The 23,208-nt window shown below is 40.5% G+C and overlaps 1 protein-coding gene across 24 annotated transcripts in view; it reads left to right on the forward strand.

Moving 5' to 3' along the window:
• The first annotated feature begins 7,565 nt into the window (after positions 1-7,565).
• LRCH3 (leucine rich repeats and calponin homology domain containing 3) overlaps positions 7,566-23,208 on the forward strand; it is a 104,846-nt gene continuing 89,203 nt past the window's right edge. For 20 of the 24 annotated variants that reach the window (XM_045583909.1, XM_045583906.1, XM_045583912.1 and 17 more), the window contains exon 1: positions 7,566-7,870. In XM_045583909.1, the coding sequence (XP_045439865.1) occupies positions 7,609-7,870 (262 nt within the window). In that variant the 5' untranslated portion in view covers positions 7,566-7,608. The remainder of the gene's footprint in view (positions 7,871-23,208) is intronic. The other 4 variants (XM_045583896.1, XM_045583902.1, XM_045583907.1 and 1 more) reach the window with 1 other exon arrangement.

Raw genomic sequence — 23,208 nt, forward strand, 5'->3', positions numbered from 1 at the left:
TTTATTCTTAGCTGAAAAATTAAGTTGTGGTTTTTAGATTGTACTATGTAACAAAAAACTTGGTAAGAATTATATTTATAATTTTTAGGGTTTAAAAAGCTACATGTCAAACTAAATTGGTAAACCAATCTAGATTCAATGCATTTCTGTAACTGCCTTTTAACCATTTTATTCATAGCTCCCAACAGGAAGTAGCCAGGAGTTGAAATACTGTAGAAAATCAAATTGACTTAGAATGCAGACTCTTAGGCTAAATGAGCCTATAGAGAGCATCCAGTTTAACTTCTCTATTTACATCTTAGTTAAGTGAGACACAGCTTTTCAAGACTTGTGCATAACAGTCACTTTTTGAGCTTAGATCTTTTAATTCTCAGTTTCTAATAAACTGCTTCTGTGAATTGAATTCCCATAGAAAATAGTGGAATGGTGTGAGCTTGTCTGATATCTAAAAAGTGGTAACATTTTAGTATTTGTAGCATGATAAGTAAATCTAGTGATGATTTTGAAACTTCATTATTTTGATATTCAAGTTATGTAGATGGACATATTAGAAAAAGTCAATGTTTCTAATCTATATAAAAAGGAAGCTACTGTAACGACCATTAACGACTTAACAGCCGGTCACTATGACACCTAATGTGGCCGGTGAACCAGCCGAACATGGGGTGGGGCCAGCAGCCAACTTCATGGTCCCTACCCGCTGCTGGCCTGCCCCTGATCGGACTCTCCCACCTCAATCAAGAACCAGGCCTGCTGGCCAACTGCCCCTTCCCTTCTCCCCTGGCCAGCTGTGCCCCCATCAGTCTGCCCCACCATGATAGACCCACCCCTGATTGCACCTTCCACCCCAATAGGGGGCGGCACTGGGCAGCCAACCTCCTGCATCCCCTCATCCGGCCTTGCCCCATGGGCCCCTCCACCCCAATCGAGTAGGGCCAGCTGGCCCACCACCCTCACGCCACTGGCCCCTAATCAGTACCCCCCACCCACCCCATTCGGGGGTGGGCCAGCTCTCCCACCACCCACAGCCCCTCCACATGGCTGGCCACACTCCCAATTAGTCCCCCAACCCCAGTCAGGGGCAGGGCCCACCACCCAATTGCCCTCAACCCGTTTCCCCAGCTGGCCCAGCCCTGACTGGGAGCCCTGATTGGGCCCTAATCCAGGCAGGACAGCTGGCCAGTCTCCCACCATCTCCTCCTGACAGGTCCACCCCCCCATCTGTCTGATTGGGGCCAGCTGGACCCCCCTGTGCACAAATTCATGTCTAGTTTTTTAATATACATAAACTTGATCACAATTTTAATTATAAGCAAATCATAAAGTACTTCTGAATATGAAGAAAATAGGCTTCATTGTCCAGGGGTTATTTTTGTTATATATCTCCTATATAATAAAAGGCTAATATGCAAATAGACTGAATGGCAGAACAACTGAAATAACCGAACAACTAGTCACTATGACATGTACTGGACACCAGGGGATAAGTGGGGAACATAGCAGGCTTCAGCTGCAACAGGACGGTGGAGCAGGTGAGAGGGGGCACCAAAGGCGGTGTGCAGTTTGCTGCCATCAGGGAGAGCCTCTGGTGGTTACTGAAAATTCTTTGCTCCTATGCACTGTGGTCCTGCCCAGTGCTTGCACTGGCTGCCAGTGTCAGCCCTGGTTGCACCCGCAGTTGGTGCTGGAGCTGCTGCTGGCACCAGCCCCCAATTGCTCCATGCCTTCAGCAGGTATGAGTGAGGCTGGCTCTGTCAGCCCATGGGAGTGCCAGCTGTGGGAGCTGAGCTGCTGGCAGATGGGACGGTGTGGGGGGGGAGCCTCTGGCAAGAGGTGCTGGGCAGGGGTGGGAGGATGTCCTGAAACCCACCCCTGTGCCTACTGCAGCCTCATGGCCCACAGTTCCTTTCAAGGTGCATGAATTCGTGCACTGGGCCCCTAGTGTGTGTGTGTGTGTGTGTGTGTGTGTGTGTGTGTATCCTACCTAATAAAAGAGTAATATGCAAATTAACCACTCTGCTCCACAAAGCCACACCCACCACCCAAGCCCACCAGCCAATCAGAGTGAGTATGCAAATTAACCCCGACCAAGATGGTTACAGCCACAGAGGCTTGGGTTTCTCTGACAATGGAAGAAGCCAAGCTTTCCACCTGCCCTTGCCAGCCTAAGCTTCCACTCAAGGCTACAAAGTTTCAATTATAGAAGCTAAATAAATTCAAACAGAAAAGGCTGCTGCCACAAAGCAAGCAGGAGGCTTGGCTCCAACTCCAGGCTACAAAATTTCAATTGTAGAAAGTAAGTATATCCCAGATACCTCTGCTTGGGTCACTGGGGGGTGTGGCCAGCCTGCAAACCACCACAGGCCCCTTGCTCAGGCCACCCCGTGCCCTGAGGGAACCCCCACCCTGATCTGGGACACCCTTCAGGGCAAACCAGCTGGCCCCCACCCATGCACCAGGCCTCTATCCTATCTAATAAAAGAGTAATATGCAGATTGACCATCACTCCAACACACAAGATGGCTGCCCTCATGTGGTCAAAGATCTTGCCCCTGTGTGGACACAAGGTGGCCAGCAGAGGAGGGCAGTTGAGAGGGACCAGGCCTGCAAGGGGAGGGCAGTTAGGGGTGACCAGGCCAGCAGAGAAGGGAAGTTGGGGGCAAACAGGCTGGCAGGGGAGTGGTTAGGGGGTGATCAGGCTAGCAGGCAATAGTTAGGGGCAATCAGGAAGGCAGGCAGGTGAGCAGTTGAGAGCCAGCAGTCCTGGATTGAGAGGGATGTCTGACTGCCCGTTTAGGCCCGATTGCACCAGCAGTCAGACATCCCTTGAGGGGTCCTAGATTGGAGAGGGTGAAGGCTGGGCTGAGGGACAACCCCTCTTCCCCCCCCCATGCACAAATTTTGTGCACCGGGCCTCTATTGTGTGTGTGTGTGTGTGTATGTGTATGTATTGCTATTAATAGCTTTATGATTCACATAACATGCACAGTGTAGGATAATTTTTGTTCTTATTTCTATTTCAGGAGGGAAAAAAATAGCTGACTTTGTACTAAAGAGAATACCATATATTCTAAATGTAGGCAGTATTAACATAGAAAATTATTTCATTTCTGATCCTTTGACCTTTCATCAGAATTGGGTGGTGGTGTTTTTTTTTGTTTTGTTTTCTTTTGTTTTGTTTTTTGCCACTGTAAAAAAAGAAGCATTTGATTTAACCTTCCCTTTACGGAGGCCTCTTTTTGCATAAATCAATTTGGAATTTGAGCCTTTTTTGAAATGACATCAATAAGTCAAACCATTCACAACAATTTTGGACTATTGTGAACCATTAATAGGGATTTGGAGATTTGCTTATAAATTGTTGACTTCTAATGTCTCTTTTTTACTCCATGCTATTACAGTTTACAATCTGAAATCTATAAAACATAAAGTTTGATCAAGTAATTTCTTGTTCTTAATGTATTCAGGTGAGGTTTGTGGTTGTTTAAATATGAATAGGAAACTATTTCCTTAGTGAGCATCTATTTAATTTATATATCCATTTTTTTCTGGAGTGAAGGAAAATCATATTGTCTAAATTTTCTTGTATGAAATTTTAAAAAGTCAATTATTACTGCTTCTTATTAAAGGAATTGGAAGGGGAAGGACCAAACATTAAGTATATTCAACAAGCCAGTTTCTGTGCTTTACATTTGAAGAGAGTGGATTTGACAAGATTTTAACCCTACTGCTTTGAGTTTATCAAACTTAAAGGAGTAACCACAAAATATTTCTAATGAGTAGGAAGGGGGAAAGGACTTCATTTGTGCATGGTATAGTCAGATATATAATAGAGCAGGAGAGAGCTATTGAGATCTGAGTGAAATTTTTGCTCCTAACTTTCAGCCTGTAAAATAGGAAGAAGTAGGGAAGTTCTCTATATATTCCCAATTTTCAATAACCCCCACTGCCTATTTTTTTCAGCTGCTTCCAGACTGCAGAGCAGAAGGGGAATAAATTACAGATCCCTGTAGCTCTTGTTCACAGACTTTTTGCAACCATTTCTCATCACTTTTATTCATCACTAAACTGGTGAATTTCTCCTTTTCCAGATGATCTTGTCACTTGCTTTATGGAGAAGATTGGAAGAGTGAGATGAGAATTCCCTCATATTCTACCTTTACTTTGTAAATAAAACCTCAAATCCTTCAAAGTCTCAAAAGTAATTCCTTAATCTATCTTCCAGCTTTCTTTACGTAGGACTTGTTCTCAGAGTGGCAGATATATATAGCATTTCAGTTTCCTCTTATCCACAAGCCTTTCTTTTGGCCTTAAAATATTTATATGCTTATGTATTCTGTTCTCAAAAATTGTAATTCTTTTCTTTCCTCCTAACCTCTCCTGTATATAACTTCTATTTTGTTAGTACAGAACCCATCTTCTATCTCTGCTTCTTCCTATTTTTAACTCATTAACACATTGTGAATGGGTCAGAGAATTCTTGCTTCGTATTACACTGTTTTACAAAGCATCATACTTTAAAAAGACATTAGCTTGTAAGAACATGTAAAAAATAAATTCAAAATGCAATGGGTACTTAATTTTAAAGCGTGCCTTTAACATTTATGTAAAACGTTTTTTGTGCTCGTTCAATAGAAACTTACCTGGCCACTGGATAAAGATAGCAATAAAACTACTGGTCCGCAGGGCCCCTTATACTCATACCTGGGTTATGGAAGATAATGATAGATTTTCTTCTAATTGATGAATGGACAAGTAACATGAAACATAAATTTGGCCAGGAAATCAGAGACCATGATGAGCATGGAATGTTGCAATTATAATGAAATATACAGGTAGATAGGAATGAGTCATATTACAGAAAACTTGTCAAGACTTTATTGTAAATGTGGAAGGCAATAAGTAATCAAATATAGATGACATAGCCGGGGCCGGTTTGGCTCAGTGGTAGAGCGTCGGTCTGTGGACTGGAAGGTCCCGGGTTCGATTCCGGCCAGGGGCATGTGCATTGATTGCGGGCACATCCCTGGCAGGGGCTATGCAGGAGGCAGCTGGTCGATGTTTCTCTCTCATTGACGTTTTTAGCTCTCTATCTCTCTCCCTTCCTCTCTGTAAAAAATCAATAAAATATATTTTAAAAAATATATAGATGACATAATGGTGCATTTTAGAAAGATCTGACAAGTACATTTATAGTGTAGCATTAGCATAGAACATATGATTATGCTTTTAGTCATTTTAGTTGGAATACTGTATCTTTAAAAAACAAAATGAGCTTGAAGTCTTTCTAAGAGCAACAAAATTTTAGGAATACCAGAATAATAGAAACCAATTCATCCATTGGATAAATGTTATTTGCCAGGAATAACAAATATATCACTTGCCATTGCAGTAACCCTTGCTCATAAAAAGGTAAGGTGACCAGCCCAAACCGGTTTGGCTCAGTGGATAGAGCATAGGCCTGTGGACTGAAAGGTCCTGGGTTCGATTCCGGTTAGGGAATGTACCTTGGTTGCGGACACATCCCCAGTGGGGCGTGTGCAAGAGGCAGCTGGTCGATGTTTCTCTCCCATCGATGTTTCTAACTCTCTATCCCTCTCTCCGTCTCTCTTCCTCTCTGTAAAAAATCAATAAAATATATTAAAAAAAAAAAAAAAAAAAAAAAAAAAAAAAAAAAGCTAAGGTGACCAGATGTCCTGCTTTTGGCAGGACAGTCCCGATTTTTACCAATTTGTTTTTCCCCAAATCGGGACTGTTTTAAACTGCCGCGGGATGCGGGACAAATTGTTAAAAACTGGGACGTCTGGTCACCTTAATAAAAGGGCATTGATAATTGAACATGAAATTTGTTGCTGAAGAATCTAACATGTAGTCTTGAGTTCATAGAACAACTCTGAGCAGCCGTTACTAATTATCTTTGGTAGTGTGTCTAAACACTTTTACAATCTCTTCTGATTAGGTTTAGGAGTCCAGGGAAGTGCTAATCAAGGTTTCATTAAAGAGTTGGGCCTTGAATGATGAGTAGGATCTCTCCAACCCTATTTTCTTTTGCTTCTGACATGAACTTTGGCCTTTGGCCTTAATGTTCTCCACACGTAACCATTATAAATTATATCTAGTTTTGTTCGTGCTGATCCTCCCAATCTGGAATATTGCTCTCGCCTTCCAGCCCATCTCACTTAATCCGGATTTGATTCAAAACCTCACTAATTCATGATATAGATTCCTTTTCTCTGAATTCTGATAGGTTATCCACACCACCCCTATTCAGATATTTTTTTCTTGTTCTCTAAATGGTCTCTTTGGAGTCTATAATTAGATTATAATATAGTAAAATACTTGATTACCCACAGTAAATACTTGATTGATTGTTGGTGAAATTTACATCATCTATCAGGAATGACTTAAATGTACCAAAAAAAAAAAAAAAAAATCCACAAAAAATCCCACAAAAACCCCTAACCCCCCAAACCAAATAATATGCTAACCACTGCACTGTAAGTGAAATCTAATTGGTTTAAAATGTATTTTCCATTTTTTCGAAACTAAATTGTGTGTGTGTGTGTGTGTGTGTGTGTGTGTGTTTTACCACTTTCTTTAGTTCTACCTTTGATTCCCACATTTAGATTATGGTCAGATCATGTTCTCAATTTTGGTTTCAGACTGAAATTTTAGACTTTAATGCCTAAAGTTCTTCTTCTTGCCTGAAGGACGAGTACTAAAGATGCTTGTTTTATATTTGTTAACTATTTTATAAAAGCAAGGGAGGGCCTAAAATACTTATATAACCCTTTCAATGAGACCCTATGGAGTTTGGGAGCCAGTTTAGTCCTTATTTTTCCTCAGGCAATAATAGTTACTAAATCCACAAGTTTCCATTTGCATCATTTGGTTTACAGAATGACAAGCTGTGACATTTTTTTTTTTTTTTTTTTTTTAGATCGCAACGTTTTCGGGGGCTGGAATTGAGGAAAGTGGGGGGACATGAGTAATGGGTGTCTAGATCAGAGTGCCCCTACTTTCCTCATGCCCGCCCCCTTCTCTCACTGCCCACGTTTCTGGCAGTATCCGTGTTAAGAAGCCTTAATGTGCCAAAACCGGTTAGGCTCAGTGGATAGAGCATCCGCCTGCGGACTGAAAGGTCCCAGGTTCGATTCCAGTCAAGGGCATGTACAGTACCTTGGTTGTGGGCACATCCCCTGTAGGGGGTGTGCAAGAGGCAACTGGTCGATGTTTCTAACTCTCCATCCCTCTCTCCTCTCTGTAAAAAATCAATAAAACATATTTTAAAAAAAGAAGGGGGGGGGAAAAGAAGCCTTAATGTAATGCTTAATTCAAATCCTCCAGTACCGAGAGAAGAAGGCAGAGAGAGGTTTTTACAGAGGCATTTTAAAAATGCTCCTGGCGGCGGCTCCAGAGCTGTGTTTTCTTTTCCCTTTAAAACCGCGGGGGCGGGGGCGGGGGCGGGGGCCAGCGCCGGGCAGAGTGGAGGGCCCCGCGGCCCGTCCATCAAGGGAGAGGCCCGGTCGGGAGTCCCTGACCCCGCCCACCGGGCAGCCCGGCCGCGCATGCGCGGAGCCGGCTGGTCGGGAAGTTGTTGGCTGGGAAATGGCGGCCGCGGGCTTGGTCGCTATGTCCGCAGCTGCAGACTGTGCGGGCCCAGGAGCGTCGGGAGGCAACCTGCCCGGTGTTCCCTGCGGCCCGAGCTCGGGGACCTGTCCCGGTCCCGGCCCGGGCTCGTGGAGCCGCTCCCTCGACCGGGCGCTGGAGGAGGCGGCGGTCACCGGGGTGCTGAGCCTGAGCGGCCGGAAGCTGAGGGAGTTTCCCCGGGGAGCGGCCAACCACGACCTGACGGACACCACCCGCGCGGGTGAGCGGGGCCCCGGGAGGCATTCCTGCCGGCGGAGGCCCTGGGCGCGGCCGGAGCCGCCCGGCCCGTGCGGGGAGGACGCGAGGGTGGTCACCGGGACCCGGGTAACGGGGGGAAGGCGGCTGCCCCGACCCGCCCGGCTCCCGGCTCCGCGGGCCGGCCCCGAGCGCGGGGCGCGGCGGACGCCAGCATCTCCGGGGGAAGTTAGGTGCCAAGCCCCGGGTTCTGCAGGCCCCTGCGGATTTGGGAGTCTAGCTAGTAAATTGACTTTGCCGCCCTGATCCGTTTGGCTCTGGCGAGAGCGTCGGCCTGCGGACTGAGAGGTCCCGGGTTCGATTCCGGTCCGGGGCGTGTGCCTTGGTTGCGGGCACATCCCCAGTGGGGTGTGTGCAGGAGGCAGCTGGTCGATGTTTCTCTCTTATTGATGTTTCTAACTCTCTGTCCCTCTCCTTTCCTCTCTATAAGAAATCAATAAAATATTTTTTTAAATCTTTTTAAAAAAATTGACTTTGCCGAGATTTGGGGTTGTAGCGCGCTCCTAATTAGATCTCAGCCTTGTGGGTCGGCGCACTATCTGGAATCTTTGATCTCAGCGCTGCTGGCGTTGGTTTGAGTTGTTTTTCCGTGGGAACCCGAACGCTGTAACTGTACTTTATCGCCTCCTTCATCTAATTGAGTTTCCATGTGCGCTTGTAAAAATAACGAGAGCCCACCTTCAGACTCCCATTACTTATGCCCCCACTGTCCTCATGCCCGGCCCCCCCCCCCCCGAAAACTTTGAAAGAAGAAGACTTTGAAAAGATACATAGGGTGCCTATCATATCTGTATTTAATGCGTTTAAAAACAAGCACTATTTTGCTTTGTAGGTACTTTTGAACACAGGAAAGATAAGGATTTAAGATTTTCATACTTGGGAGAGAACAGTGTCTGGGTGACTGAGGTGTTCACCACATTATTCTTCTCTTGTGTTTAAAATATAACTTCCTCAGGGGGGTGGGTTAAAAACAGTCTATTCATGTTTTGCACAAATACAAAGGAGGAAAAAAAATCACTCAAGTTTGTATAGTATGGGGTAGTTAAATATTTTATTTCCATATAATGTTTTGCGACCAAAGAATGTTTCTTCCATTTTATTTGCCTTATTTTACTTATCTTTATTTTAAAATCTCCAACTAACACCTTTCTTATGTTTGTGCACTCATTAAAGACTGGTAAATATTACTTATGATTCATTCACGATAGGAAGAGAAACAGAATGTTAAGCTACTTCAGGAAACTTCTTTCCAAAGAAACTTTTGCTCTAGTGTAAAATAGAAGAAATCAAATGCCTACGTATCAAATCTCTTTCTGGAAACAGTTGTACTGAATGTAGTTTGTATTTTTTAGTGAATGACATGGAAGTTAAACTATTGCTAAGGTTAATATAAACAGCCACTTGCCTTTTGCACGTATTCTGATAGATAACATCTAAAATGATCATTTGTATCTCATATCTGATTGTGTTCAGGAGATGGTTAGCATAGCGATTTCATATTGGCATGAGTCATTTCATATTACTACATTAAGCCTGAAGCTAAAGAACAAGTTGATGACAGGAGTTTATCTAGTTCATTCTCTTACTTGCTTTGAAATAATTGTAAGACCAAAGTGTTTTTGCCTTTAGAAAATATTTTAACAAAACCCAAGGGTATGTATGAAGACCAATAAGTAATCCCAGTGAATTTTTCTTTGTGCTCTGAATTTTTAATTTATCATCCATATTTATTATTTTAATATTTTAATAGTTTATACATAAACCACAATTTTTGATGGTTGACATTTATCTGATCAAAAAGTATAAAAAAGGGGGGAAAAAGCCTGAAGGATATTTTCTAACCTATTAGGCTAAATTCATTTTAATATGTTAGAAATACCATGTATTAAGTATAAGAAAGCTTTGGGCCAAAACCGGTTTAGCTCAGTGGATAGAGCATCGGCCTGTGTACTGAAGGGTTCCCAGGTTCGACTCTGGTCAGGGGCATGTACCTTGGTTGCGGGCACATCCCCAGTGGGAGGTGTGCAGGAGGCAGCTGATCAATGGTTCTCATCGATGTTTCTAACTCTCTATCCCTTTCTCTTCCTCTCTGTAAAAAATCAATAAAAATATATTTAAAAAAAAAAAGCTTTGGTACAAAAACACTGAATTATTATTTTTAATCATATAGTTTGATGTGAATAAACATCATTTATTGAGTTTTCAGTGTTTGCTATTCAATGTGTTAGGTAGGTGTTTTAAAATACATTGCCTTGTTAAATGATTGATAACCAGTGGATTAAATATTATTGCATATGAGCATTTCCTCAGCATTTACAGATGAGGAATCGCAAGTCATATTAGCTAGTATTAGTGGTAGAATGTCAGCCTGGGTCCATCTAATTCTTTCCACTATATCATATAGCTCTTTTATGTACAGAAAGGTATTACCATTCCTGTTTTTACAGGTAGTGAAACCAAGGTTTGGAGAGAGAAAATAATTTGCTCAAAGATCTTTAGCTAAAGGCCAGGGAAGGTGATATTAGCTAGGATTTGAGCCTAGTTTGAGGTAATTCCAAAACCATAGTCTTATCTGTTAAAACAGGTACTTAGTTGAAGTTAGCCCCAACTATTAGCTAAAGTGTTTTGTTTAGACCCTATGGGAAATTTTAAGCCAAGAAAATTATTTTAATCCTGCCACACAGTTCTTTGATAATATATAGAATGTATCTGGTAGAGCTGCTGTCCTTCAAGAGTTTTTATCCCAAGAAACAGCACGCATTACCCATACCATTTATAAATCGACATGATTAGAATTCATCGTGGAACCTTTTTTGGAGGTTCTCTCCTGTTTGTTTAAAAAAGAAGAGCTTTAGAAAAAGGGAGATCTTTACTTGGAATGAGTGACTCGATTCAGTAAACAAGGAAAATCTTAGAAAAAATCACAGAAGACTTTTGGGGGCAGAAATGACGTAGCTTAGATTTGGGTAAGCAGAAATGAAAAGGATAGCCTTTCCAGGCACTGGTGGACATGCAAAAAGTCTTAGAGTCTAGGGCACATCAGTTAATTTTGCCATACATTCCCCTTTCCTCTGATAACAATACAGTACTCCACTTTTCCTAGGGAGCCACCCCTCTCAGTTACATAGATCCCACCCTGACACAAGGATGTGCACTTAACTCAGGCCTAGCCAATCAGTGTTGTCCGTCCCTCTGTCCACAGTGATTATTCAGAGAAGGGCATCTTTTCCAGTCAGCACACATGAGTGCTAATTCAGAATTTTTTATTCACACTATTGAGAAAAAGCCATGCTTTAAAGCACATGTGTCAAACACAAGGCCTGCGGGCCAAATCCGTCCTGCCAGGCCTTGCAATGTGGCCCGCACCGCGCTGTCATCACTGCACTCCGCTGCGTTTCCATCACAATGACAGTTTATGACTGTTCAGTAAACCATTCGGCCCGCGATTTAGGCTGGATTTTAGATTTTGGCCCCTTTTCTGATTGAGTTCGACACCCCTACTTTAAAGCCTGTGGATGCTGAGAGAATAGAATGTGATCCTGGAACTTGCCAATAAGTGGAAAGCAGAGCCAAAAGATGGTTCTGATGATAGTGTTGGTATCTTTGGATCTGTATGAATCTTTGGATCAGAGAATGTAAGACCTATCTTTCGCATATTCAGTAGCTGGATTGATGATAGGTTTGGAGTGAGGCTAGTCAACATTCATTTATTCAGCAAACATTTATAGACTAAGGGGTTTTGTACAGAGAAGGACCATGACACCTCCTGCCCTCAAAGATTTAAGGGGTCAATGGAGGAATGAATAAATAGATGTAAAGATTACATGAGTTATCTAATAATAGTGAAACTTTTATGTATTAGGCATATGCTAGGTAATATATTGAAATAAAAATAGAAGAGGTTCTACTCTTTAAACATAAAATCTAGTAATCTGGTTAGACGTCTGTGATGATAATCCTAATCTATTTGGGAATGAAAAACAGATTGTGTCAGAAAATAGGCCCAGCCTGTGTGTCTGAGTGGTTGAGCATGGATCTGTGGGCCAAGAGATCATGGTTCGATTCCTGGTCAGGCTATATACCTGGGTTGTGGGCTTGATCCCGGTGTGGGGTGTGCAGGAGGCAGCCAATCAGTGATTCCCTCTCTGCATTGATTCTTCTATCTCTCTCCCTTTCCCTTCCTCTCTGAAACCAATAAAAAAAAAATTTTTTTTTAAGAAAAAAGTATACAAATGCTGATTGAATTGATTAAAAAACAAAACAAACAGAATCTGTCAAAGATTACTGAGCTATTAGAACCTGGATGACTAGGAAACATGGTAATGCTACTGATAATAATAGTAGCTAACATTTATTGAGCTATTAGCGTGTTCTAGGTATTATACTAAGCTGTACATATAAAACATGCACATATAAAAACCATATGAATTATAAGTACATAAAAATGGAGACAAGATTAATCTGATCAAGGTGGTTATTCTCAGCTAATAAATGACAGAGCTGGGATTCAAATTCAGGTACATCTGATCCTAAAACTTGTTTTTTATCACAAGCCATACTGACAAAGAAGTTTGGTACACATACACATAATTTATTTGGTTTGCATGTTTTCTTTAAAGGGCTGGTGGTAGCACATCTAGTTAATCATGTACAAGAAATAAAGATTTAAATCTGGAGCTTTAAAGTTAGGGCTCCAGCATAAATTTGAGAGAGTCATAATAGTTTATAAGATACTTGGAGAAAGAATGTAGAGAGTGGAAAAGCTGGTCACTGACAACCATGGAATATTCATTTATTTAAAAAGGCAAAAAGAGGAATTAGCCTGTTTCATAACTAGGCCTGTACTAGAATTCTGAGAATCCTGAAAACCAAACGAATCATAATACTCTAAATTATTTTACACATGAGAAGTAGCAGTCTCAAAAAGGTTAAATATGTTTAAGATTATATGGAGATCCTAACAACAAATGGAATGTCCTTATTGTCGACAATAACTGGAGTTATTGTAACTAATGTGCGGAGGTGGGAATAGAGTGGATTTCTGTAAGGTCTTGCTGAACTCAAACTTTATAAATATTTGATATCATCAGAATGATTCAGAAGTTTGTAAAGCATTAGCACACACAAGAAACAAAAAACAATTGAAGATTATATAGTGAGGTGGTGGTTTCACAGAAGGCAGGCAAGTGTAAGGGTCTAAATTGAAGCTGTAAGAAATTTCTTTTGAATGGCAGACAGAAAACAAGAAAACAAAGGCTTAGCTTTGGGGGAAAGCCTATAGTTGAAGGCAGAAGGGGAAGGCTAAGGTTGCACACAAAGAAAGGAAAATTGAGTTGTAGTGGTGAGACAAGGTAATGCAATTCTGTTAAAGCCATGAGAATTGAGACTTGGAACAAATGGATACTTATTTCCTAGGTTAAAAAAAAAAAAAAAAAATTGCTAAAAGGCCATTAAATTTTTTAAGGAAGCAGTTTATAACCCACAAAATTATGGGTTCGTCAGTCTTGGAAATATGTACTGACTGTAGTGTCAGGTCTTAAGAGGAAATCATATTTTTCTTGGAATACTATTTATGTATATTTTGTAATAAGTACAGTAGATATACGTGAATTTTTCTAGAACAATGCTATCCAATATGGTAGCTACTAGCCACAGATGGTTATTAAAATAAATTAAAATTTAACAATTTGGTTCTTCAGTAGCACTAGCCACATTTCAAGTGCTTAATAGCCACGTGTGTCATATTGAACAGCATAGATAATAGAACTCTTTTATCATCACAGAAAGTTATATCGGACAGTGATGGCGGGGCATACTGCCTTGAATAGAATTGAAATTTTCTTCTGTATTACTACTGTACATAATCTTACTTCTTTTGGAATTGTTTTTCTATATCCATGAATACAGTGAGCCACCATGGTAACAATAGCTGAAAACGTTGTTAAATAGTAGTTGAGAAGGGAGAGGCAAAGGGAGGAGGTAGCAACAAATGGGGGCTCAATCACAATTACAAGATCCATCTTAGGGTGATATATAATTTTTTCTTTTAGAAATAAAATCTTATTAGCAGTGACTGCCATTTAAGCATGTCATCTTTGTTAATAGAAGCATTAAGTGTATATTTGGCACCTTTACCATCCACTGAGTGTTATGTGTTCAAATCAGAAAGAGTCTTTTAGGAGCCTTAGAAATGAGGAAAGAGTAGAAAACAACAAAACTAATTTTATTTGATTAATCAGACTGGTTCAGTTTAGTAGTCTTTAAAAGTCATTTTTTCTGATATTAAGAGTTGTACATGCTCAGTATAGTTTAGAAAGTTATAAAGAAGACACTGAAGATCATTCATAATTTTAGATACCAGAGATAACTAGTAGTAAACACTGGCTTGAAATCTTCCAAAAATTCTTTATTAATATACATATCCTCACTTTTTAAAATTATAAAATAAGATCATACAGAGGCTGTTTTGTCATCAAATCTTTTTATTACATGAGAGACAATATCAGAAAATAGAGATCAGCATAATTTTCAGTAGTAGTTCACTGAATAAATAACATTTAATTTACCCTATTGATGCACATTGGGATTTTTAACTTTCACTATTACACATGATATTGCTGAGAATAGCCTAGTATGTATGTCTCGGCAGACTTGTCTAATTATTTCCTTAGGATAAATTCCTAAAAGTGTAAAAGGTATTTAATTACAATTTTAGTGTTTTTATATAGATTGTGAAATTGTCCTTCAGAAGGGTTATTTAGCTTGGATTTATACCAACGGTACCTGAGTTGTCTTTACTTTGTACCCACTGGTCTTCTCATCTTTTTGATTTCCCACATATATCTCTCTAAACAGTGTGTGTATGTATTAACCACATAAAATTTTAAAGAAGTACCTCTAACCTCAAAGGTCTGGGTGCAGAGTTTTAAGTTGCCTCCGTAGGGAATTTGAAATTTGAAGGCTTGAAATTTTCTTAGAAATTTCACCCTATACAGAGGAGGGCAAAAGTAATTTTACAGTTGTAAATAAATACAAATAAATAATACAGTAATATATAATAATACAAAAATCTCTGTGTTTCACATACTCAGAACTGTCCTACTTTTGGCCACCTCTGTATTTTCATGCTTATTTTAATACAGATCTATGGTTTCATATGACCAACCATTAGGGAAGATCAAACCAAATAAGTTTCTGTAAGGTTTATACTGTTGTTTTTCTGTAATCTAACTCCTCCCAGCTTGCCTATATCTGTCAAAAGTATGGATATATTATATATAATACTACTTTTTGTAACACAGTTTCTATGGTTATATGCATATTGAATTGAAATGTGGGATGCTAAGAACACATCTCAGGAAACAACATTTATAACTTTCTTATCATTTTATCTCCCATTTGAAATATGAAATCCTTTGGCTCTCATATATTTTCATCCACAGACTTGTTACTTACTGTCCTCTCCTCCTTCCCCCCTCAACCCCAACCCCTTCTGCAACACAGCATACATACATACCGGAACACTTACTAAAGAGAGACAGGGATCATGGGAAGATCATCACTATTGGGTATAAAAGCATCTGAAATAAGATTTAAATTTATGTTTCAGGAGGAAAAATCTAAACTAAACTGTATTGGCATTGTTTTTTAAATAGGAAGAGTAAATAGGATGATGCCTTTAGGAGGGATATGAAGATGAGTCAATCACCACAAACTCAGTATTGAGATTAGAAGAATGACAACAGTGTTGGGCCCAAGGATTTTCTGGGGTTCATTTCCTTATACTGTTTGGGGGCTGGGTGGTTAATATCTCACATTATAACATGAAATACTACTTTTTAAAAAATGCTCCATTTAAGTAGTAACAAATATTCATTTCCCCCCCGTTTGTTTATAAAAGTTATTCATCCAAGCATGGGGAAAAAATATGGTATGTCATTTCACACAACATTATTTTGAGTTCTTGAAGTAACCAGCAATATTAAATGCAGTGCTACTAATCTATACTAATAATAGAGTAATATGCAAATGGTCCAGGATGCCATCACAGTAACAGTAATGACCAAACAACAGGCTTCCTGGGGTGACCAGGCAGCAGGGGGGTTAGTGAGGGATAACTAAATGACCGAACAGCAGGTTGCATGGGGCAACCAGGCCGGCTGGGGTGGGGTGAGGGCGGGGGTGGGGGGGAGGGGGCGGCAGTTAGGGACGATCAGTCTGGCAGGTAGAGGCAGTTAGAGGTGTTCAGGCTGGCAGGGGCGGGCAGTTAGAGGTGTTCAGGCTGGCGGGGGCGGGCAGTTAGGGTTGATCAGGCAGGTGAGCAGTTAGGAGCCAGTAGTCCCAGATTGTGTGAGGGATGTCAGACTACCAGTTGAGGCCTGATCTTGTTGGACATCCCCCGAGGGGTCCCGGATTGGAGAGGGTGCAGGCTGGGCTGAGGGGACCCCCCTTTCTGTGCACGAATTTTGTGCACCAGGCCTCTAGTTTTAGAATAATAAACTAATCCTAAATATTTCAGATATTTCTTTACATTTTGTTGTTGTTAATCCTCACCTGAGGATATTTTTCCATTGATTTTTAGAGAGAGTTGAAGTAACGAGGAAATGGGCAAGGGGGGGGGGGGAAGAGAGAGAGAGAGAGAGAGAGAGAGAGAGAGAGAGAGAGAGATCTGAGAGGGACACATTAATTGGTTGCTTTCCACATGCCCCCTACTGGGGATGGAGCCCACAACCCAGCATGTGCCCTGACTGGGAATCTAACTAGTGACCTCTTGGTGCATGGGATGACACAACTGAGCCTCATGAGCCAGGATAGATTAGTATTCTTAATTATATCTGCAAAATCTCTTCTGTCTCATAAGAAACATAATCAAAATATATTTCATATCCACAGCCCAGGGATTAGGGTAGACAATGTTGGGGGGGCCATTTTTAGATTCTTCCTACTAAAGGGTTCTCTCTTGCTCTCTTTTTATTGTACAACAGCTGGTACAATGCCAGTCCTCTGAGTATTTATTGAATGTATGTTATGTACATTGGATGAATGGGTGAATAAGAAGGGGGAAACAGAAAATGATGAAATGCCTATTCACTTTCTTAGCTTTGGAAATAATGACAACTGACTTTTGTGTGACTGGGTTTAATGGGGGCCCTGGGGGCTTCAATCATGGTCGAATTCAGTCAGAACTTCTCAAGGATAATAACAGTGAACAGGCCTCCTTTTGATGTCAAAAAGTCAGGCTTTCAGACCCTCTTTAATTGGTGTTATAAAGGATGAGAGGATTTACATGTACTAAGAGTCAATCCCCAAACATGTAACCAGTGGCAATGAGAATTTTTAAGTCTTTGAAGTTTTTCAAAATAAGACCTTGATTTTTTAATATTAGGTCTAGTAATAATTAACGTCGTTTTCTAATACTTTTTTAAATCGAATTTATTTAAACAATACAACAAAATTTAATCAACAATATAGTTGCCATTGTTTTCTACTACTTGTGCCCAACGCTCAGGAAGCATTTTAATCCCTCTGTTGTAAAATTCTTGTGATTTTGATGCAAAAAATTCGGTCAATGTATTTTTGAGGCATTCTTCAATATTAAATTTTTTTCCAAGAAGAAAGTTTTGCAAAGAACGAAACAAATGGTAATTGGAAAGGGCAATATCAGGAGAATATGCAGGTTGAGGGAGAACTTCCCATTCCAACTGGCGCAGTTTTTCAGCAGTGATTCTTGCAGTATGTGGTCGTGCGTTATCGTGGTGAAGAATTACGCCCTTCCGATTAATCAGCACGGGTTCTTTTTCTCGTAAAGCTTGGGCTAACCTTTCCAATTGGGCACTATACACTGCACTTGTAATGGTTTGGTTAGATGGTAAAAGTTCATAATGAAGAATTCCTTTAAAATTCCACCAAACACACATCATCACTTTTTTCGCATGCAAGTCAGGTTTTGGCGTGGGCTGCGGAGCCTCATTTTTGTCCAACCATTGAGGCTGCCTTTTCAAATTAACGTACAGCACCCACTTTTCATCTCCGGTAACAATTTGCTCTAAAAACGGCAAACGGTTTTGACGAGAGAGGAGCGAACTGCAAATTGTGACTCTTTGATTACGGTTGTTGTCGGTCAACTCATGAGGAACCCATTTCCCAAACTTTTGGACTTTGCCAAGTGCACGCAATTGATTGGAAATTGTTTTTTGTGAACAATTTAAAGTTGTCGCAAGCTCTTGTTGGGTAATTTGAGGATTTTGCACCAAAAGAGTGTGAAGAGTTTCTTGATCAAAATTGGACACACGGCCTCGACCACTCTTGTCATCTAACAAAAAATTTCCCTCGCGAAATTTCTCAAACCAACGCTGGCATTTTCTGGTGCTAACTGCATCTTGACCAAGAGCACTACAGATGTTTTTTGCAGCCTCACTTGCTTTTCTTCCTAACTCGTAAAGCATGCAGTGCCGAATATGCTCTTCATCTGCCATCTTCTTAGCCCTAGTTTTGCAGCAAAAACCAAACCAAACACAAACTTTTTCAAGCAAAACTTGTTAATTGCACTTCACACGTACTGTAGATACCACGTGTTTGAAGGTTACGTCAATACAAGTCAACGCCAAGCAAGATTTTACGAATGTTTAAAAACGACATTAATTATTACTAGACCCGATAGAAGAAAAAAATTTTAAACTCACAGTGAATTTGGCTTTCCATACGTATTGAATATTTATAATGGATAATTATGCAAGTCTTAGTTGCCTGAGGAAAATCTTAGCTTGATAACTATGTGATGCTTTTTCTAATTTAATAACTTTGTGATTTCTGGCCATATATTATCAAGTGACAAATGAAGCTTAATTTTCAAAATTTAGTATGCATAAAATCACTTGTGGCACTTTTTTTTTTTATTTAAAGTACATTCCTGGTTCCAGACCCTAGAGAGTCTAATTGGGGAGATAGGAGACCGGGTGCATAAACTTCCTTTTTTATTTATTTTTATTTTTTATTATTATTTTTTTTAAATGATTTATTTATTTACTACTTATTTATTTTTTAATCTTTATTGTTCATATTATTACAGATGTTCCTCTTCCCCCCCCCCCCTTCGTTGCACCCTTCCACCAGGTTCCCACCCCACCCTCTGCCCTTTCCCCACCTCATCCATAGGTGCACAGTTTTTGTTCAGTCTCTTCCCACATCCCCCTCTCCCCTTTTCCCCAAGAATCGTCAGTTCACTCCCCTTCCATACCTCTGATTCTATTATATTCACCAGTTAATATTGTTCATCAGATTTTTTTTTAATTTCCTTGGTTTTTAGATTCACTTGTTGATAGTTACGTATTTGTTGTTCATAGTTTTTATCTTTATTTACTTTCTCTTCCGAAAGAACACCCTTCAGCAATTCATATAATTCTGGTTTGGTGTTGATGAACTCCTTTAGCTTTTTTTTTTTTGTGAAGCTCTTTATCTGGCCTTTGATTCTGAGTGATAGCTTTGCTGGGTAGATTATTTTTGGCTGTAGGTTCTTGCTAGTCATCACCTTGACTATTTCTTGCCATTCCCGTCTGGCATGCATGGTTTCTGTTGAGAAATCAGCTGACAATCGTATAGGTGCTCCTTTATAGGTAACTACCTGCTTTGCTCTTGCTGCTTTAAATATTCTCTTTGTCTTTTGTTCTTGGAATTTTAATTATGATGTGTCTTGGTGTGGTTTTCTTTAGATTCCTTTTGTTTGGAGTTCTGTGAGCTTCCTGGACTTGTAAGTCTAATTCTTTTACCAGGTGGGGGAAGTTTTCTGTCACTATTTTTTTCAGTATGTTTTTGGTATCTTGCTCTCTCTCATCTTCTGGGACCTCCATAATTCTGATGTTGGTTCACTTGAAGTTGTCCCAGAGGTTTCTTACATTATCTTCAACTTTCTGGATTCTCTTGCCTTCTTGCTTCTGCGGAGGAGTGTCTTCTGGCTCTTTATGTTCCAAATCTTTGACTTGATTCTTGCAATCTTCCATTCTGTTTTTAAGACTCTGTATGATATTTTTTATTTCAGACAATGCATTTTTTATTTCGTGTTGATCCCTTATTATTTTTAGTTGATCCCTTTTCATCTCTTAATAGGTCTCTTTTATCGGCCTTTTCTAGGAGATTCTTGAACAACATTATAAGTGTGGTTTTGAACTCTATATCCAGTCACTTTTGTCCTCCATTTCTTTCGTTTGTGATCTATTTCCTTGTCTGGGCATTTTTGTAGCTTCCCTGATGGGGCAGAGTTTCAGGATGGAGCCTACAGGCTTGGCTTCCGTCAGCCATGCTCTATGCAGCTCCTGAGTCTCATTATTCCTCAGGGTCCTTCAGTACTTGCTGCAAGCACCTCTGAGAGTGAGGTGCTCTTGAGCTTCGCCTGCTACCAAACAGTTTAGTCTCTCCCCCAATGAGCCCGGAACTGGGGTTCAGTTCAGTTGGAAGTGGAGTTGGAAGTGGCGTTCAGAGCAGTCTGGAGTTTTTGTCTCCTTCCCGCTTTTGTCTCAATCCCGAGGCACAGCCAACCGTCCTTCTCTGCGCACAGTGTGCGCGCCTCCAGGACCTCCTTTCACTGTTCCCCCGGGATTCCGCCTTCCAGCCTAGTCTCCCTCTGTTTGAGCCTGGGTCCCCGGGGTCTGGCCTAGAACTGGGGTTCAGAGCAGTTGGAACTGGGGCTCAGCACACTCCGGAGCCTTTGTCTCCTTCCCGCTAGGGCAATTTAGCAGCAGAGTTAGCAGTCTGTCCTCTGCGCGCAATGTGCGCGCCTCCAGGACCTCCTTTCGCCTTTTACCTGGGATTCCGCCTCACAGCCCAGGCTCCCTCTGTTTGAGCCTGGGTTCCCAGGGTCTGGCGTAGAACTGGGGTTTAGCGCTGTCGGGTCTGGGGTACAGCACAGTCGGAGCTTTTATCTCCTTCCCACTAGGGAACGCCAGCCAGGCACTCAGCCGCCCCTCCTCTCTGGCTCCGTCCTCTCGGCTCGCGCCGCGTGTCTCCGTACCTTAGGCTTTTCCAGCTCCTCCGCTCTTCCTTCTGGTTTTCTCCTTGCTTCTCGTTGTAGAATTTCCAGTCAGTCGACTTTCCTGTAGTTCTGGGTAATGTCCATTTTATATTTTAGTTGTATTTTATTGAAATTGTTGTGTGCGGCTGCGGTTAGGTGTTTACCTGTGCAGCCATCTTGGATCTAAACTTCCTTTTTTAACAAGAAGTCTGGTAGTTCTAGGGCAGATAGTCTAGGAACCTCCAGTGAAGAAATAATTTCTTAGACTTTTGCTACTTTACTCTAAAATTCATTTAGGAAGACAACAATTTTTCATATCCTACAGTTCTTGATTAGGCAAGCCAAAAATCTTATTCAATTAAAGATGTAAAATATATACTTTATTTTGCAAAATTGGACACTTCAGTATAGAATTAATACTTGAAAAATTGATTTGTTTGTTTTAAAGATAGTGTCCCTAAAGAACTGTGTTGTTAAAATTACAAGTAGATAACCAAATTACATGAAAAATAAACTATGAAAATTGAGCCTGTATAGTTAGGGTTCTTAGTTACAAGCAACAGAAACCAGCTGTGGTTATGAGTAATCCACAGAAATCTCTGGGAGGGTGGAGAACCAGGCTGGAAGGAAGGTAACTAGGAGCAATTTCCAAAATCATGTGACAGGGCTTGTCCTTGGAAGATAACACTAAAGCTGCCACTTGGAATAGACATCCAAACTTGGACCACCAACACCAGTATAATGAATACTGTGCGGCCAGCACCGGAACTTTTGCGAGCACTTCTGGAAATTGGGGTGTATTGTTACCTCTGTGCTTTGAGTTTAAGGTTAGTGGAGGATTTTTTGGCTTGGGGAAACGTAGATCATGTGCCTATGCTCCTCACTGCAAGAGAGACTGGGAAAGCAAGTATATTCTGGTAAGGAGAGAACTCTGTTTCATTAACTATTGGATTCTCCAAACATAGGAATATTGTTTACATCCCGGGCAGCCGTGGAAAATGTCATGTATCTTACAAGTTGTATTTAATACTAAAATCAAGTAACCACGTAGGCGTTTAGTGTGGAGTATATCATTGTAACGCACAGTAAACAAGCATTAAATGATAGGCTTTACTGACTATAATTAGTGTGATTTTTTTACAGCCAAACTTTCCATTTCTTGGTGTAGTGGGAAGAAGAGGAAAAAAACTATTAATTAGACTCTTCTAGGATTATCTCAGGATTTTTTTCTTTTTTAATTCTTAAAGTATCCTCAGTTTCTTTTTAATATCTGCAGTCTGCATTAATCTGGAAAGAAGAAAGATGAACAGGGTTGCCCATCTCCTGCTCCTTCAAGTGTCTGTAGTATCCCAAATTCCAATTCCAGGGACAGTATTCTGTTGTCATTTTAGCCAATGATTCCTCTAGTAAAAAATGTTGACAACAAATGTATGTTTATTTACATTATATGCATGTACAATATATTAAAATTATATGTATTTTAAATTATACATAAATATAAAATTGCAGAAATTAAACAAATAGAAATAAAAATTTTAATATTTATCTTCCATGCTCCAGTGGATCGTTTTGTGTATCCCCTAGATAGCAGGTTCACACTCTTCCTTTGAAGACAATTGATTCAGACAGTAGTTAGCCTCTTAGTGATCTTTAAGTAGGAGAAAGGGAATTTAATATTAATTATTTGAAAGCATTACTTTGAAGAAATATGGGAAATGGGAGACAGTCTGAGATGTGGAGTTCAAGGATAGAGAGCCTATAACCTGTACAGAAGGAAAGGATATTGGAAGATGAAGATTGAAGACATTTCTTGAGGCAGTGCTGTAAATAAGGAGGGATCCTTGTATAGCATGTGCAAAACAAACCAGTGTGTACGTATGTGGAAGTTAGAATAGTTTGTAAAGGCTGAGCTGCATCCAGGGATTTGATGTGATGTGTCGGGTAGGAACCATGTTACTTTAGGAGTAAGAAGATTTGGATGTTTTAACCTTGATTCTTTACTATTTAGTTGTTTGACCTAAATCAGCCTTACCTTTTCTCATTGAGATCTTAAAATTTAGAAGGCCTAGAGATTTGGAGGAATCTCCTCAGAGGTTGTGCTTTGCATGGGTAGGAGTTAAATTGTATCCCTCCCCCAAAATGCTTTCAACTAAAATCAACTTTGATTCTGTGGTGTATTCATTTAACAAACAATGTTAGTCATGACTTTTTTCTTAAGGTCCAGACATATATTTTAGTTGTCTACTTGATATTTTTATTAGATATGTAAATATACATCTTAAAGGTACCTTGAGCAGAAA

Source organism: Pipistrellus kuhlii, unplaced genomic scaffold (genome assembly GCF_014108245.1).
Source record: "Pipistrellus kuhlii isolate mPipKuh1 unplaced genomic scaffold, mPipKuh1.p scaffold_m20_p_2, whole genome shotgun sequence".
NCBI lineage: Eukaryota > Metazoa > Chordata > Mammalia > Chiroptera > Vespertilionidae > Pipistrellus > Pipistrellus kuhlii.